General features: G+C 41.0%; 1 protein-coding gene across 1 annotated transcript in view; it reads right to left on the reverse strand.

Annotated features, from left to right (window-relative positions):
• The window catches only part of LOC135688034 (tetraspanin-33), a 38304-nt gene that overhangs the window by 13818 nt on the left and 5072 nt on the right, over positions 1-19414 (reverse strand). The window contains exons 4-5 of the mRNA XM_065204761.2: positions 17610-17705; positions 17058-17168 (exon numbers count right to left, since the gene is read on the reverse strand). Coding sequence (XP_065060833.1) covers positions 17058-17168; positions 17610-17705 — 207 coding nt within the window. The remainder of the gene's footprint in view (positions 1-17057; positions 17169-17609; positions 17706-19414) is intronic.

Consider the following 19414-nt stretch of genomic DNA (forward strand, 5'->3'; position numbering starts at 1 on the left):
ATTTGAAGGGGAACAACCTTATTCATCTAGACCATCCTGCAGCTAAATAGTTCAAGGGGTACAACCTTATTCATCTAGACCATCCTTCAGCTAAATAGTTGAAGGAGTACAACTTATTCATCTAGACCATCCTGCAGCTAAATAGTTCAAGGGGTACAACCTTATTCATCTAGACCATCCTTCAGCTAAATAGTTGAAGGGGTACAACCTTATTCATCTAGACAACCCTGCAGCTAAATAGTTGAAGGGGTGCAACCTTATGCATCTAGACCACCCTGCCATTAGATAGGTCAAGGGGTACAAACCTACGCATCTAGACCATCCTGCAACTAAATAGTTTAAGGGTACAACCTTATTCATCTAGACCATTCTTCAGCTAAATAGTTGAAGGGGTACAACCTTATTCATCTAGAGAACCCTGCAGCTAAATAGTTGAAGGGGTGCAACCTTATGCATCCAGACCATCCTTCAGCTAAATAGTTGAATGGGTACAACCTTATTCATCTAGACAACCCTGCAGCTTAATAGTTGAAGGGGTGCAACCTTATGCATCCAGACCATCCTTCAGCTAAATAGTTGAACGGGGAACAACCTTATTCATCTAGACAACCCTGCAGCTAAATAGTTGAAGGGGTGCAACCTTATGCATCTAGACCAGCCTGCAGCCAAAAAGGTCAAGGGATACAACCTTATTCATCTAGATCACCCTGCAGCTAAATAGTTCAAGGGGTACAACCTTATTAATCTAGACCATCCTGCAGCTAAATAGTTCAAGGGTACAACCTTATTCATCTAGACCATCCTTCAGCTAAATAGTTGAAGGGGTACAACCTTATTCATCTAGACAACCCTTCAGCTAAATAGTTGAAGGGGTACAACCTTATTCATCTAGACAATCCTGCAGCTAAATAGTTCAAGGGGTAAAACCTTATTCATCTAGACCATCCTGCAGCTAAGTATATCAAGGGGTACAACCTTATTCATCTAGACCATCCTTCAGCTAAATAGTTGAAGGGGTACAACCTTATTCATCTAGACCATCCTTCAGCTAAATAGTTGAAGGGGTACAACCTTATTCATCTAGACAACCCTGCAGCTAAATAGTTGAAGGGGTACAACCTTATTCATCTAGGCCATCCTGCAGCTAAATAGTTCAAGGGGTGGAACCTTATGCATCTAGACCATCCTGCAGCTAAATAGTTGAAGGGGTACAACCTTATTCATCTAGACAACCCTGCAGCTAAATAGTTGAAGGGGTACAACCTTATTCATCTAGACCATCCTTCAGCTAAATAGTTGAAGGGGTACAACTTATTCATCTAGACCATCCTGCAGCTAAATAGGTCAAGGGGTGCAACCTTATGCATCTAGACCACCCTGCCATTAAATAGGTCAAGGGGTACAACCTTATTCATCTAGACCATCCTACAGCTAAATAGTTCAAGGGGTACAACCTTATTCATCGAGACCATCCTTCAGCTAAATAGTTGAAGGGGTACAACATATTCATCTAGACCATCCTGCAGCTAAATAGTTCAAGGGGTGCAACCTTATGCATCTAGACCACCCTGCCATTAAATAGGTCAAGGGGTACAACCTTATTCATCTAGACCATCCTACAGCTAAATATATCAAGGGGTACAACCTTATTCATAGAGACCATCCTTCAGCTAAATAGTTGAAGGGGTACAACCTTATTCATCTAGACAACCCTGCAGCTAAATAGTTGAAGGGGTGCAACCTTATGCATCTAGACCACCCTGCCATTAAATAGGTCAAGGGGTACAAACCTACGCATCTAGACAATCCTTCAGCTGAATAGTTGAAAGGGAACAACCTTATTCATCCAGACAACCCTTCAGCTAAATAGTTGAAGGGGTACAACCTTAATCATCTAGACCATCCTGCAGCTAAATAGTTCAAGGGGTAAAACCTTATTCATCTAGACCATCCTGCAGCTAAAAATTTGAAGGGGTACAACCTTATTCATCTAGACCATCCTGCAGCTAAATATATCAAGGGGTACAACCTTATTCATCTAGACCATCCTTCAGCTGAATAGTTGAAGGGGTACAACCTTATTTATCCAGACAACCCTTCAGCTAAATAGTTGAAGGGGTACAACCTTATTCATCTAGACCATCTTGCAGCTAAATAGTTCAAGGGGTAAAACCTTATTCATCTAGACCATCCTGCAGCTAAAAATTTGAAGGGGTACAACCTTATTCATCTAGACCATCCTGCAGCTAAATAGTTCAAGGGTTACAACCTTATTCATCTAGACCATCCTTCAGCTAAATAGTTGAAGGGGTACAACCTTATTCATCTAAAGAACCCTGCAGCTAAATAGTTGAAGGGGTGCAACCTTATTCATCTAGACCATCCTGCAGCTAAAAATTTGAAGGGGTACAACCTTATTCATCTAGACCATCCTGCAGCTAAATAGTTCAAGGGGTACAACCTTATTCATCTAGACCATCCTTCAGCTAAATAGTTGAAGGGGTACAACCTTATTCATCTAGAGAACCCTGCAGCTAAAAATTTGAAGGGGTACAAGCTTATTCATCTAGACCATCCAGCAGCTAAATAGTTGTAGGGGTGCAACCTTATGCATCTGGATCATCCAGCAGCTAAATAGTTGAAGGGGTAAAACCTTATTCATCTCGACCATCCTGCAGCTAAAAATTTGAAAGGGAACAACCTTATTCATCTAGACCATCCTGCAGCTAAATAGTTCAAGGGGTACAACCTTATTCATCTAGACCATCCTTCAGCTAAATAGTTGAAGGGGTACAACTTATTCATCGAGACCATCCTGCAGCTAAATAGGTCAAGGGGTGCAACCTTATGCATCTAGACCACCCTGCCATTAAATAGGTCAAGGGGTACAACCTTATTCATCTAGACCATCCTACAGCTAAATAGTTCAAGGGGTACAACCTTATTCATCGAGACCATCCTTCAGCTAAATAGTTGAAGGGGTACAACTTATTCATCTAGACCATCCTGCAGCTAAATAGTTCAAGGGGTGCAACCTTATGCATCTAGACCACCCTGCCATTAAATAGGTCAAGGGGTACAACCTTATTCATCTAGACCATCCTACAGCTAAATATATCAAGGGGTACAACCTTATTCATCTAGACCATCCTTCAGCTAAATAGTTGAAGGGGTACAACCTTATTCATCTAGACAACCCTGCAGCTAAATAGTTGAAGGGGTGCAACGTTATGCATCTAGACCACCCTGCCATTAAATAGGTCAAGGGGTACAAACCTACGCATCTAGACAATCCTTCAGCTGAATAGTTGAAAGGGAACAACCTTATTCCTCTAGACAACCCTGCAGCTAAATAGTTCAAAGGGGTACAACCTTTTTCATCTAGACAATCCTGTAGCTAAATAGTTGAAGGGGTACAACCTTATTCATCTAGACCATCCTTCAGCTAAATAGTTGAAGGGGTACAACCTTATTCATCTAGACCGTAATGCAGGTAAATAGTTGAAGAGGTACAACCTTATTCATCTAGACCATAATGCAGCTAAATAGTTGAAGGGGTACAACCTTATGCATCTAGACCATCCTGTAGCTAAATAGTTGAAAGGGTATAACCTCATTCATCTAGACAACCCTGCAGCTAAATAGTTTAAAGGGTACAACCTTATGCATCTAGACCATCCGGCAGCTAAATAGTTCAAGGGGTGGAACCTTATGCATCTAGACCACCCTGCAATTAAATAGGTCAAGGGGTACAAACCTACGCATCTAGACAATCCTGCAGCTAAATAGTTCAAGGGGTACAACCTTATTCATCTCGACCACCCAGCGGCTAAATAGTTGAAGGGGCACAACCTTATAAATCTAGACCATCCAGCAGCTAAATAGTTGAAGGGGTACAACCTTATTCATCTAGACCATCCTGGAGCTAAATAGTTCAAGGGTACAACCTTATGCATCAAGACCATACTGCAGCTAAATAGTTGAAGGGGTGCAACCTTATGCATCTAGATCACCCTGCAGCTAAATAGGTCAAGGGGTACAGCCTTATGCATCTAGACCATCCTGCAGCTGAATAGTTGAAGGGGTACAACCTTATTCATCTAGACAACCCTGCAGCTAAATAGTTGAAGGGGTGCAACCTTATGCATCTAGACCGCCCTGCAGCTAAATAGGTCAAGGGGTACAAACCTACGCATCTAGACCATCCTGCAGCTAAATAGTTGAAGGGGTACAACCTTATTTATCTCGACCACTCAGTAGCTAAATAGTTGAAGGGGCACAACCTTATAAATCTAGACCATCCAGCGGCTAAATAGTTGAAGGGGCACAACCTTATAAATCTAGACCATCCAGCAGCTAAATAGTTGAAGGGGTGAAACGTTATTCATCTAGACAATCCTGCAGCTAAATAGTTGAAGGGGTACAACCTTATTCATCTAGACCATCCTGCAGCTAAATAGTTCAAAGGGGTACAACCTTTTTCATCTAGACAATCCTGTAGCTAAATAGTTGAAGGGGTACAACCTTATTCATCTAGACCATCCTGCAGCTAAAAAATTGAATGGGTACTACCTTATTCATCTAGATCACCCTGCAGCTAAATAGGTCAAGGGGTACAGCCTTATGCATCTAGACCATCCTGCAGCTGAATAGTTGAAGGGGTGGAACCTTATGCATCTAGACCATCCTGCTGCTAAATAGTTCTAGAGGTACAACATTATTCATCTAGACAACCCTGCAGCTAAATAGTTGAAGGGGTCAAACCTTATTCATCTAGACCATCCTTCAGCTAAATAGTTGAAGGGGTACAACCTTATTCATCCAGACAACCCTTCAGCTAAATAGTTGAAGGGGTACAACCTTATTCATCTAGACCATCCTGCAGCTAAATAGTTGAAGGGCTACAACCTTATTCATCTAGACGATCCTGCAGCTAAATAGTTCAAGGGTACAACCTTATTCATCTAGACAACCCTGCAGCTAAATAGTTGAAGGGGTGCAACCTTATGCATCTAGATCACCCTGCAGCTAAATAGTTCAGGGGGTACAACCTTTTTCATCTAGACCATCCTGCAGCTGAATAGTTGAAGGAGTACAACCTTATTCATCTAGACAACCCTGCAGCTAAATAGTTGAAGGGGTGCAACCTTATGCATCTAGACCACCCTGCAGCTAAATAGGTCAAGGGGTACAAACCTACGCATCGAGACCATCCTGCAGCTAAATAGTTGAAGGGGTACAACCTTATTTATCTCGACCACTCAGCAGCTAAATAGTTGAAGGGGTACAACCTTCTTTATCTAGATCATCCAGCAGCTAAATAGTTTAAGGGGTACAACCTTATTCCTCTAGACAACCCTGCAGCTAAAAAGTTCAAAGGGGTACAGCCTTATGCATCTAGACCATCCTGCAGCTGAATAGTTGAAGGAGTACAACCTTATTCATCTAGACAACCCTGCAGCTAAATAGTTGAAGGGGTACAACCTTATTCATCTCGACCACCTAGCAGCTAAATAGTTGAAGGGGCACAACCTTATAAATCTAGACCATCCAGCAGCTAAATAGTTGAAGGGGTACAACCTTATTCATCTAGACCGTCCTGCAGCTAAATAGTTGAAGGGGTAAACCTTATTCATCTAGAACATCCTGTAGCTAAATAGTTGAAGGGGTACAACCTGATTCATCTAGACCATCCTGCAGCTAAATAGTTGAAGGGGTACAACCTTATGCATCTAGACCATCCTGCAGCTAAATAGTTCAAGGGGTGGAACCTTATGCATCTAGACCATCCTGCAGCTGAATAGTTGAAGGGGTACAACCTTATTCATCTAGACAACCCTGCAGCGAAATAGTTGAAATGGTACAACCTTATTCATCTAGACCACCCTGCCATTAAATAGGTCAAGGGGTACAAACCTACGCATCTAGACAATCCTTCAGCTGAATAGTTGAAAGGGAACAACCTTATTCATCCAGACAACCCTTCAGCTAAATAGTTGAAGGGGTACAACCTTAATCATCTAGACCATCCTGCAGCTAAATAGTTCAAGGGGTAAAACCTTATTCATCTAGACCATCCTGCAGCTAAAAATTTGAAGGGGTACAACCTTATTCATCTAGACCATCCTGCAGCTAAATATATCAAGGGGTACAACCTTATTCATCTAGACCATCCTTCAGCTGAATAGTTGAAGGGGTACAACCTTATTTATCCAGACAACCCTTCAGCTAAATAGTTGAAGGGGTACAACCTTATTCATCTAGACCATCTTGCAGCTAAATAGTTCAAGGGGTAAAACCTTATTCATCTAGACCATCCTGCAGCTAAAAATTTGAAGGGGTACAACCTTATTCATCTAGACCATCCTGCAGCTAAATAGTTCAAGGGGTACAACCTTATTCATCTAGACCATCCTTCAGCTAAATAGTTGAAGGGGTACAACCTTATTCATCTAAAGAACCCTGCAGCTAAATAGTTGAAGGGGTGCAACCTTATTCATCTAGACCATCCTGCAGCTAAAAATTTGAAGGGGTACAACCTTATTCATCTAGACCATCCTGCAGCTAAATAGTTCAAGGGGTACAACCTTATTCATCTAGACCATCCTTCAGCTAAATAGTTGAAGGGGTACAACCTTATTCATCTAGAGAACCCTGCAGCTAAAAATTTGAAGGGGTACAAGCTTATTCATCTAGACCATCCAGCAGCTAAATAGTTGTAGGGGTACAACCTTATGCATCTGGATCATCCAGCAGCTAAATAGTTGAAGGGGTAAAACCTTATTCATCTCGACCATCCTGCAGCTAAAAATTTGAAAGGGAACAACCTTATTCATCTAGACCATCCTGCAGCTAAATAGTTCAAGGGGTACAACCTTATTCATCTAGACCATCCTTCAGCTAAATAGTTCAAGGGGTGGAACCTTATGCATCTAGACCACCCTGCAATTAAATAGGTCAAGGGGTACAAACCTACGCATCTAGACAATCCTGCAGCTAAATAGTTGAAGGGGTACAACCTTATTCATCTCGACCACCCAGCGGCTAAATAGTTGAAGGGGCACAACCTTATAAATCTAGACCATCCAGCAGCTAAATAGTTGAAGGGGTACAACCTTATTCATCCAGACAACCCTTCAGCTAAATAGTTGAAGGGGTACAACCTTATTCATCTAGACCATCCTGGAGCTAAATAGTTCAAAGTTACAACCTTATGCATCAAGACCATACTGCAGCTAAATAGTTGAAGGGGTGCAACCTTATGCATCTAGATCACCCTGCAGCTAAATAGGTCAAGGGGTACAGCCTTATGCATCTAGACCATCCTGCAGCTGAATAGTTGAAGGGGTACAACCTTATTCATCTAGACAACCCTGCAGCTAAATAGTTGAAGGGGTGCAACCTTATGCATCTAGACCACCCTGCAGCTAAATAGGTCAAGGGGTACAAACCTACGCATCGAGACCATCCTGCAGCTAAATAGTTGAAGGGGTACAACCTTATTTATCTCGACCACTCAGCAGCTAAATAGTTGAAGGGGTACAACCTTCTTTATCTAGATCATCCAGCAGCTAAATAGTTTAAGGGGTACAACCTTATTCCTCTAGACAACCCTGCAGCTAAAAAGTTCAAAGGGGTACAGCCTTATGCATCTAGACCATCCTGCAGCTGAATAGTTGAAGGGGTACAACCTTATTCATCTAGAAAACCCTGCAGCTAAATAGTTGAAGGGGTACAACCTTATTCATCTCGACCACCCAGCAGCTAAATAGTTGAAGGGGCACAACCTTATAAATCTAAACCATCCAGCAGCTAAATAGTTGAAGGGGTACAACCTTATTCATCTAGACCGTCCTGCAGCTAAATAGTTGAAGGGGTAAACCTTATTCATCTAGAACATCCTGTAGCTAAATAGTTGAAGGGGTACAACCTGATTCATCTAGACCATCCTGCAGCTAAATAGTTGAAGGGGTACAACCTTATGCATCTAGACCATCCTGCAGCTAAATAGTTCAAGGGGTGGAACTTTATGCATCTAGACCATCCTGCAGCTAAATAGTTGAAGGGGTACAACCTTATTCATCTAGACAACCCTGCAGCTAAATAGTTGAAATGGTACAACCTTATTCATCTAGACCATCCTGCAGCTAAATAGTTCAAGGGGTAAAACCTTATTCATCTCGACCATCCTGCAGCTAAAAATTTGAAGGGGTACAACCTTATTCATCTAGACCATCCTGCAGCTAAATAGTTCAAGGGGTACAACCTTATTCATCTAGACAATCCTTCAGCTAAATAGTTGAAGGGGTACAACCTTATTCATCTAAACAACCCTGCAGCTAAATAGTTCAAGGGGTACAACCTTATTCATCTAGACCATCCTTCAGCTAAATAGTTGAAGGGGTACAACCTTATTCATCTAGACAACCCTGCAGCTAAATAGTTGAAGGGGTGCAACCTTATGCATCTAGACCACCCTGCCATTAAATAGGTCAAGGGGTACAACCTTATTCATCTAGACCATCCTTCAGCTAAATAGATGAAGGGGTACAACCTTATTCATCTAGACCATCCTGCAGCTAAATAGTTCAAGGGGTACAAACTTATTCATCTAGACCACCCTGCCATTAAATAGGTCAAGGGGTAAAACCTTATGCATCTAGACCGCCCTGCAGCTAAATAGGTCAAGGGGTACAAACCTACGCATCTAGACCATCCTGCAGCTAAATAGTTGAAGGGGTACAACCTTATTTATCTCGACCACTCAGTAGCTAAATAGTTGAAGGGGCACAACCTTATAAATCTAGACCATCCAGCGGCTAAATAGTTGAAGGGGCACAACCTTATAAATCTAGACCATCCAGCAGCTAAATAGTTGAAGGGGTGAAACGTTATTCATCTAGACAATCCTGCAGCTAAATAGTTGAAGGGGTACAACCTTATTCATCTAGACCATCCTGCAGCTAAATAGTTCAAAGGGGTACAACCTTTTTCATCTAGACAATCCTGTAGCTAAATAGTTGAAGGGGTACAACCTTATTCATCTAGACCATCCTGCAGCTAAAAAATTGAATGGGTACTACCTTATTCATCTAGATCACCCTGCAGCTAAATAGGTCAAGGGGTACAGCCTTATGCATCTAGACCATCCTGCAGCTGAATAGTTGAAGGGGTGGAACCTTATGCATCTAGACCATCCTGCTGCTAAATAGTTCTAGAGGTACAACATTATTCATCTAGACAACCCTGCAGCTAAATAGTTGAAGGGGTCAAACCTTCTTCATCTAGACCATCCTTCAGCTAAATAGTTGAAGGGGTACAACCTTATTCATCTAGACCACCCTGCAGCTAAATAGGTCAAGGGGTACAAACCTACGCATCGAGACCATCCTGCAGCTAAATAGTTGAAGGGGTACAACCTTATTTATCTCGACCACTCAGCAGCTAAATAGTTGAAGGGGTACAACCTTATTCATCTAGACCATCCTTCAGCTAAATAGATGAAGGGGTACAACCTTATTCATCTAGACCATCCTGCAGCTAAATAGTTCAAGGGGTACAAACTTATTCATCTAGACCAGCCTGCCATTAAATAGGTCAAGGGGTAAAACCTTATGCATCTAGACCGCCCTGCAGCTAAATAGGTCAAGGGGTACAAACCTACGCATCTAGACCATCCTGCAGCTAAATAGTTGAAGGGGTACAACCTTATTTATCTCGACCACTCAGTAGCTAAATAGTTGAAGGGGCACAACCTTATAAATCTAGACCATCCAGCGGCTAAATAGTTGAAGGGGCACAACCTTATAAATCTAGACCATCCAGCAGCTAAATAGTTGAAGGGGTGAAACGTTATTCATCTAGACAATCCTGCAGCTAAATAGTTGAAGGGGTACAACCTTATTCATCTAGACCATCCTGCAGCTAAATAGTTCAAAGGGGTACAACCTTTTTCATCTAGACAATCCTGTAGCTAAATAGTTGAAGGGGTACAACCTTATTCATCTAGACCATCCTGCAGCTAAAAAATTGAATGGGTACTACCTTATTCATCTAGATCACCCTGCAGCTAAATAGGTCAAGGGGTACAAACCTACGCATCGAGACCATCCTGCAGCTAAATAGTTGAAGGGGTACAATCTTATTTATCTCGACCACTCAGCAGCTAAATAGTTGAAGGGGTACAACCTTCTTTATCTAGATCATCCAGCAGCTAAATAGTTTAAGGGGTACAACCTTATTCCTCTAGACAACCCTGCAGCTAAAAAGTTCAAAGGGGTACAACCTTTTTCATCTAGACAATCCTGTAGCTAAATAGTTGAAGGGGTACAACCTTATTCATCTAGACCATCCTTCAGCTAAATAGTTGAAGGGGTACAACCTTATTCATCTAGACCGTAATGCAGGTAAATAGTTGAAGGGGTGCAACCTTATTCATCTAGACCATAATGCAGCTAAATAGTTGAAGGGGTACAACCTTATGCATCTAGACCATCCTGTAGCTAAATAGTTGAAGGGGTATAACCTCATTCATCTAGACAACCCTGCAGCTAAATAGTTTAAAGGGTACAGCCTTATGCATCTAGATCATCCAGCAGGTAAATAGTTGAAGGGGTACAACCTTATGCATCTAGACCACCCTGCAATTAAATAGGTCAAGGGGTACAAACCTACGCATCTAGACAATCCTGCAGCTAAATAGTTGAAGGGGTACAACCTTATTCATCTCGACCACCCAGCAGCTAAATAGTTGAAGGGGCACAACCTTATAAATCTAGACCATCCAGCAGCTAAATAGTTGAAGGGGTACAACCTTATTCATCCAGACAACCCTTCAGCTAAATAGTTGAAGGGGTACAACCTTATTCATCTAGACCATCCTGGAGCTAAATAGTTCAAGGGTACAACCTTATGCATCAAGACCATACTGCAGCTAAATAGTTGAAGGGGTGCAACCTTATGCATCTAGATCACCCTGCAGCTAAATAGGTCAAGGGGTACAGCCTTATGCATCTAGACCATCCTGCAGCTGAATAGTTGAAGGGGTACAACCTTATTCATCTAGACAACCCTGCAGCTAAATAGTTGAAGGGGTGCAACCTTATGCATCTAGACCGCCCTGCAGCTAAATAGGTCAAGGGGTACAAACCTACGCATCTAGACCATCCTGCAGCTAAATAGTTGAAGGGGTACAACCTTATTTATCTCGACCACTCAGTAGCTAAATAGTTGAAGGGGCACAACCTTATAAATCTAGACCATCCAGCGGCTAAATAGTTGAAGGGGCACAACCTTATAAATCTAGACCATCCAGCAGCTAAATAGTTGAAGGGGTGAAACGTTATTCATCTAGACAATCCTGCAGCTAAATAGTTGAAGGGGTACAACCTTATTCATCTAGACCATCCTGCAGCTAAATAGTTCAAAGGGGTACAACCTTTTTCATCTAGACAATCCTGTAGCTAAATAGTTGAAGGGGTACAACCTTATTCATCTAGACCATCCTGCAGCTAAAAAATTGAATGGGTACTACCTTATTCATCTAGATCACCCTGCAGCTAAATAGGTCAAGGGGTACAGCCTTATGCATCTAGACCATCCTGCAGCTGAATAGTTGAAGGGGTGGAACCTTATGCATCTAGACCATCCTGCTGCTAAATAGTTGAAGGGGTCAAACCTTATTCATCTAGACCATCCTTCAGCTAAATAGTTGAAGGGGTACAACCTTATTCATCCAGACAACCCTTCAGCTAAATAGTTGAAGGGGTCAAACCTTATTCATCTAGACCATCCTTCAGCTAAATAGTTGAAGGGGTACAACCTTATTCATCCAGACAACCCTTCAGCTAAATAGTTGAAGGGGTACAACCTTATTCATCTAGACCATCCTGCAGCTAAATAGTTGAAGGGGTACAACCTTATTCATCTAGACGATCCTGCAGCTAAATAGTTCAAGGGTACAACCTTATTCATCTAGACAACCCTGCAGCTAAATAGTTGAAGGGGTGCAACCTTATGCATCTAGATCACCCTGCAGCTAAATAGTTCAGGGGGTACAACCTTTTTCATCTAGACCATCCTGCAGCTGAATAGTTGAAGGAGTACAACCTTATTCATCTAGACAACCCTGCAGCTAAATAGTTGAAGGGGTGCAACCTTATGCATCTAGACCACCCTGCAGCTAAATAGGTCAAGGGGTACAAACCTACGCATCGAGACCATCCTGCAGCTAAATAGTTGAAGGGGTACAACCTTATTTATCTCGACCACTCAGCAGCTAAATAGTTGAAGGGGTACAACCTTCTTTATCTAGATCATCCAGCAGCTAAATAGTTTAAGGGGTACAACCTTATTCCTCTAGACAACCCTGCAGCTAAAAAGTTCAAAGGGGTACAACCTTTTTCATCTAGACAATCCTGTAGCTAAATAGTTGAAGGGGTACAACCTTATTCATCTAGACCATCCTTCAGCTAAATAGTTGAAGGGGTACAACCTTATTCATCTAGACCGTAATGCAGGTAAATAGTTGAAGGGGTACAACCTTATTCATCTAGACCATAATGCAGCTAAATAGTTGAAGGGGTACAACCTTATGCATCTAGACCATCCTGTAGCTAAATAGTTGAAGGGGTATAACCTCATTCATCTAGACAACCCTGCAGCTAAATAGTTTAAAGGGTACAGCCTTATGCATCTAGATCATCCAGCAGGTAAATAGTTGAAGGGGTACAACCTTATGCATCTAGACCATCCGGCAGCTAAATAGTTCAAGGGGTGGAACCTTATGCATCTAGACCACCCTGCAATTAAATAGGTCAAGGGGTACAAACCTACGCATCTAGACCATCCTGCAGCTAAATAGTTGAAGGGGTACAACCTTATTTATCTCGACCACTCAGTAGCTAAATAGTTGAAGGGGCACAACCTTATAAATCTAGACCATCCAGCGGCTAAATAGTTGAAGGGGCACAACCTTATAAATCTAGACCATCCAGCAGCTAAATAGTTGAAGGGGTGAAACGTTATTCATCTAGACAATCCTGCAGCTAAATAGTTGAAGGGGTACAACCTTATTCATCTAGACCATCCTGCAGCTAAATAGTTCAAAGGGGTACAACCTTTTTCATCTAGACAATCCTGTAGCTAAATAGTTGAAGGGGTACAACCTTATTCATCTAGACCATCCTGCAGCTAAAAAATTGAATGGGTACTACCTTATTCATCTAGATCACCCTGCAGCTAAATAGGTCAAGGGGTACAGCCTTATGCATCTAGACCATCCTGCAGCTGAATAGTTGAAGGGGTGGAACCTTATGCATCTAGACCATCCTGCTGCTAAATAGTTCTAGAGGTACAACATTATTCATCTAGACAACCCTGCAGCTAAATAGTTGAAGGGGTCAAACCTTATTCATCTAGACCATCCTTCAGCTAAATAGTTGAAGGGGTACAACCTTATTCATCCAGACAACCCTTCAGCTAAATAGTTGAAGGGGTACAACCTTATTCATCTAGACCATCCTGCAGCTAAATAGTTGAAGGGCTACAACCTTATTCATCTAGACGATCCTGCAGCTAAATAGTTCAAGGGTACAACCTTATTCATCTAGACAACCCTGCAGCTAAATAGTTGAAGGGGTGCAACCTTATGCATCTAGATCACCCTGCAGCTAAATAGTTCAGGGGGTACAACCTTTTTCATCTAGACCATCCTGCAGCTGAATAGTTGAAGGAGTACAACCTTATTCATCTAGACAACCCTGCAGCTAAATAGTTGAAGGGGTGCAACCTTATGCATCTAGACCACCCTGCAGCTAAATAGGTCAAGGGGTACAAACCTACGCATCGAGACCATCCTGCAGCTAAATAGTTGAAGGGGTACAACCTTATTTATCTCGACCACTCAGCAGCTAAATAGTTGAAGGGGTACAACCTTCTTTATCTAGATCATCCAGCAGCTAAATAGTTTAAGGGGTACAACCTTATTCCTCTAGACAACCCTGCAGCTAAAAAGTTCAAAGGGGTACAGCCTTATGCATCTAGACCATCCTGCAGCTGAATAGTTGAAGGAGTACAACCTTATTCATCTAGACAACCCTGCAGCTAAATAGTTGAAGGGGTACAACCTTATTCATCTCGACCACCTAGCAGCTAAATAGTTGAAGGGGCACAACCTTATAAATCTAGACCATCCAGCAGCTAAATAGTTGAAGGGGTACAACCTTATTCATCTAGACCGTCCTGCAGCTAAATAGTTGAAGGGGTAAACCTTATTCATCTAGAACATCCTGTAGCTAAATAGTTGAAGGGGTACAACCTGATTCATCTAGACCATCCTGCAGCTAAATAGTTGAAGGGGTACAACCTTATGCATCTAGACCATCCTGCAGCTAAATAGTTCAAGGGGTGGAACCTTATGCATCTAGACCATCCTGCAGCTGAATAGTTGAAGGGGTACAACCTTATTCATCTAGACAACCCTGCAGCTAAATAGTTGAAATGGTACAACCTTATTCATCTAGACCACCCTGCCATTAAATAGGTCAAGGGGTACAAACCTACGCATCTAGACAATCCTTCAGCTGAATAGTTGAAAGGGAACAACCTTATTCATCCAGACAACCCTTCAGCTAAATAGTTGAAGGGGTACAACCTTAATCATCTAGACCATCCTGCAGCTAAATAGTTCAAGGGGTAAAACCTTATTCATCTAGACCATCCTGCAGCTAAAAATTTGAAGGGGTACAACCTTATTCATCTAGACCATCCTGCAGCTAAATATATCAAGGGGTACAACCTTATTCATCTAGACCATCCTTCAGCTGAATAGTTGAAGGGGTACAACCTTATTTATCCAGACAACCCTTCAGCTAAATAGTTGAAGGGGTACAACCTTATTCATCTAGACCATCTTGCAGCTAAATAGTTCAAGGGGTAAAACCTTATTCATCTAGACCATCCTGCAGCTAAAAATTTGAAGGGGTACAACCTTATTCATCTAGACCATCCTGCAGCTAAATAGTTCAAGGGGTACAACCTTATTCATCTAGACCATCCTTCAGCTAAATAGTTGAAGGGGTACAACCTTATTCATCTAAAGAACCCTGCAGCTAAATAGTTGAAGGGGTGCAACCTTATTCATCTAGACCATCCTGCAGCTAAAAATTTGAAGGGGTACAACCTTATTCATCTAGACCATCCTGCAGCTAAATAGTTCAAGGGGTACAACCTTATTCATCTAGACCATCCTTCAGCTAAATAGTTGAAGGGGTACAACCTTATTCATCTAGAGAACCCTGCAGCTAAAAATTTGAAGGGGTACAAGCTTATTCATCTAGACCATCCAGCAGCTAAATAGTTGTAGGGGTACAACCTTATGCATCTGGATCATCCAGCAGCTAAATAGTTGAAGGGGTAAAACCTTATTCATCTCGACCATCCTGCAGCTAAAAATTTGAAAGGGAACAACCTTATTCATCTAGACCATCCTGCAGCTAAATAGTTCAAGGGGTACAACCTTATTCATCTAGACCATCCTTCAGCTAAATAGTTGAAGGGGTACAACTTATTCATCTAGACCATCCTGCAGCTAAATAGGTCAAGGGGTGCAACCTTATGCATCTAGACCACCCTGCCATTAAATAGTTCTAGGGGTACAACCTTATGCATCTAGACCATACTGCAGCTAAATAGTTGAAGGGGTACAACCTTATGCACCTAGACCATACTGCAGCTAAATAGTTTAAGGGGTGGAACCTTATGCATCTAGACCATCCTGCAGCTAAATAGTTCTAGGGGTACAACCTTATTCATCTAGATCATCCTGCAGCTAAATAGTTGAAGGGGTACAACCTTATTCATCTAGATCATTAACATGTTGTGAGTCTGATATACCGAGGACAACCTTTTTGACTTTCAACAATGAAGTCGCAAATTCAATAGTCTTAAAAGCTTTGAAAATGGACATGCCAGGGTGAAGATAAATCTGTTCGAGGGAACGAATGGCACTTTGTGACGAAAGCTCTAAGAGAAGCTAATGAGATTCGAAATCACATCCGGAATAAATATACCAAAGAAAGGAATGGCCACAACGAGAAAGCTTTAAAAACGGATAAATCTATGGATGACATTTTTGCGTCAAGTCAAGCGGGAATATTATACAAATGTTAAACGTCTTAACAACAGTCGAAAGTTCTGGAAAAGAGGGAAGCCTCTATTTTCTGACGAAAGCAAGTCCTCTACAATTGTATTACTATGTTCGAAAACCCCGGGATAATTTTCGAAGAAAAAGCTATTGAATAAGGGAAAACTGCTGAGGATCCGAGACCAATTTTGGGGACTTTGTTTTGACAGAAAGTCAAATCAAAATTGAGGGTCATTTTTGAAAATGTCAGGAACAATTCTACAGCTTTTTTACATCGATGGCTGCGGCTCAAAAAAGGCAACCTTTCACGTCAAAAAGCTTTAGCACTTGCGAAACGAAGAAAAAAGGTAATGCTGACACATGCATCCTCGGCGAAGAAGCCTTGTAACAAAGGAAAGAGCTGTTTGATACTTGAAGCTTGGGAGAGACTGAAACTGTAAGTGTATGAGTGTGAAGGTAAGCAAAAAAATTGTTTCGAAGACACCATCAGCAAAAGACAGACTTTCTTCAGATATCTTCAATTGAAAAAGACAGACTTTCTTCAGATAACAAAGAGATTTATCAAAGATGATTAATGCCAAGCTCGAAACAGCAGATTTTGTAAGATATTTTATCCAGATTTTATATATTCGATCTCTATTCTGAGGCTTCTTACTATGAGGAGTTTCAGACGGAAAGCTTTAATATGCCTAAAAATGTGTGCCTTTTAGAGGAAATTATCAAATTTTGTGCCAATAAAAATTGTTCAGCGAAAATCATGAGCTGTCATATCCTTTGTATATATTAATGTACCACTTAGTTCAGTAAACAAAATCATACATATTTTTAAAATTACTGGTAGAGGAGAGCCAGGCCCTCATTCAAAACTCCGCTATTCCACTTGAAAAAGAAGAGGATACGGCCTATCACTTACGTTTTTACAACAAGAGTATGGAACACCGCAAGCTTCCGCTCCGGGGGAGGAACAATTGAAGTAAATATTGCTTTCCCAGTCATCATAGGTATCTATGCCGCAACATTTCACCTAAAAATAAAAGAAAGCGTAAGGTTTAGCCTTAATTACTGCTATCTTCCCCACCTAAAGGTTACTCAATTGGACAAACAAGTTGGTTAATTGATAAACAGAAGGTAAAAGATGCAGAAAATTTAGTTACAAAACGAGGGTGATGGTCTAAACAGTACAGTTAAAGAGATAACTAGCAAGGCTCATTCAGTGAGGCTTTGGGGCATTGCCCGGTGCAATCAAAAGTCCTGATTTATGTACGAAGTGTTGTCCTTCATCAGTTCAAATTAACAAATTTATTCAGACAAAAGATAATATTCATCTAAAAGTGTGGGTGTGGTCTGTTTTTAACCTTACAGATTCTACTTTAAGGGATCCTTGGTGATAATTGAACAGCATCTTTAAAAAAGTATTCGTGTAAAATGTTAATTTAACGACTTTCGATAAATTGGGTAATCTTACATTTTCCTGGAAGTAATCAATGATGCTTTGAAGATCAATGTCGTCTCGGTAATTTGGAATTGTTTTTTTCAATGCATCCTTGACAACACCCTTTGCCTAAAACGTATCAATAAAACTTGAAACAAAGATGATATCACAATCAATATCAAAATGATAAAATTGAGACATTTTTTTACTTTTGATTTGATTCTGAGAATGTCTCCATAAAAGGTCAATCCATAATACGATTAAAGACACCTAGAACAAAGCTCTGCGAGTCTTTAGTTGATAAAGCAGAGAAAGCGAAACTATTCGAGAACGCCTATCGACTTGCAGTGCATAAAACTGTTGTCTTATGGTACTGTATTTACTCTAACATTCCCGCTTCGGGATTAGCGTTTCGACCTAACAAAACAAGGCGGGATTATTCGAGAGGCGGGTATATTGGAGCGGCGGGATTATTTTTTCAATGCCTTGAAGTCTAGTTTGAGGATACAAAAAAGTCTCTTGAACATGATTGTGACAAATCAGAGAAAAAATATGCAATTTCAACATATATGGGGGCTTAAATTAAATGGGGGATGGGATATTTATTTTCACAGACAAGACAGAGCATATATTATGCTTTATAGACAGCAGTACGAAGTCAAAGAATCAAATGTCTTTTTATGCTGCGATACTTGGATGTTTGATAAACTTGCAAAATAAGACAGCTCTCTGCCCTCTCCCGTCTATGACATTATCATGTGATTTAACCCATTCACTCCAAGCATAAGTTTCAATCCTTGATTTTCAACCCACACAAAGTGTGTAAAGAATAGCAAATGCCAATTAAAGGTTTTAATCCCGCATGCGGAATTATTGGGGAGGCGGGATTATTCTTACAATCTATGAAATACAAGCGGGATTACTCGAGAGGCGGGAATAAAAGAGAAGCGGGAATATTAGAGTAAATACGGTATGCCCTTTTCGCTTTTGAAAGCACAGAATGAGAAAAAAGAAAATTGAATTTCGGACAAACTCATTCACTTCATCTACTGGCCAATAGACAAAGAGGCCAGCAATTGGATCAAATAAAAGGAAATGAACAAAAGGAAACTTGGCAAAATGAAGAAGACGTGACTTAAAAAAAAGATGAAGCAAACCTCCAGGCTATGTTCAAAATAATGAGCAAAATTTAATAAAATTAAATAACGACATTTGAAAGAAACATAAATTCGATGTTTCGAGCACAACTTTTCATCAGGTCATTATGTTCACACTATTACGTCACTCCATGCACATTGATGAAAACGTTGTCCATTGAAACATATCACTTTTCAAATCATAGAAACGGTGAGTGCTTACACTACATCGTATTCTCTCCGTACCCGTCCATGAAAATGTTGTCTATCCAAACTTATCAATTTTGAAATGATTATATATTGATATATGATTAACACGGTAAGTGCTCGCACTGTTCTAACATAAACGCTGTTGGTAGCCTAACTTTTAAACCAAAACTTTCGCCAGATTGGCAACAAACTGGACAAAATGAAAAGAAATGAAAAAAACTTTTGTACAACCGACCTTCCACTTTAAATTCTACATTTTGGGATGACTGGAACCTGGCATGCCAGAAATCAATTAATTCCCTGCTGCTATTAGTATTGGCCAATTCACCTAGTCTATTTCTGGCGTTGAATACACACGAACAGTATCCAAATGCAATTGTGGCCATTTGTGTTCCCCAAAGCGCTGGCCTAACGCTCTCAACAGTTTTAGTGGGCAACGCCAAACATTGCTGGGCTTTGTTCCAGGTGATCCGGTTCCAATATTTCACTGAC

The sequence above is a fragment of the Rhopilema esculentum genome, chromosome 17, assembly GCF_057945365.1.
Source record: "Rhopilema esculentum isolate cy_ngs chromosome 17, ASM5794536v1, whole genome shotgun sequence".
NCBI classification, from domain to species: domain Eukaryota; kingdom Metazoa; phylum Cnidaria; class Scyphozoa; order Rhizostomeae; family Rhizostomatidae; genus Rhopilema; species Rhopilema esculentum.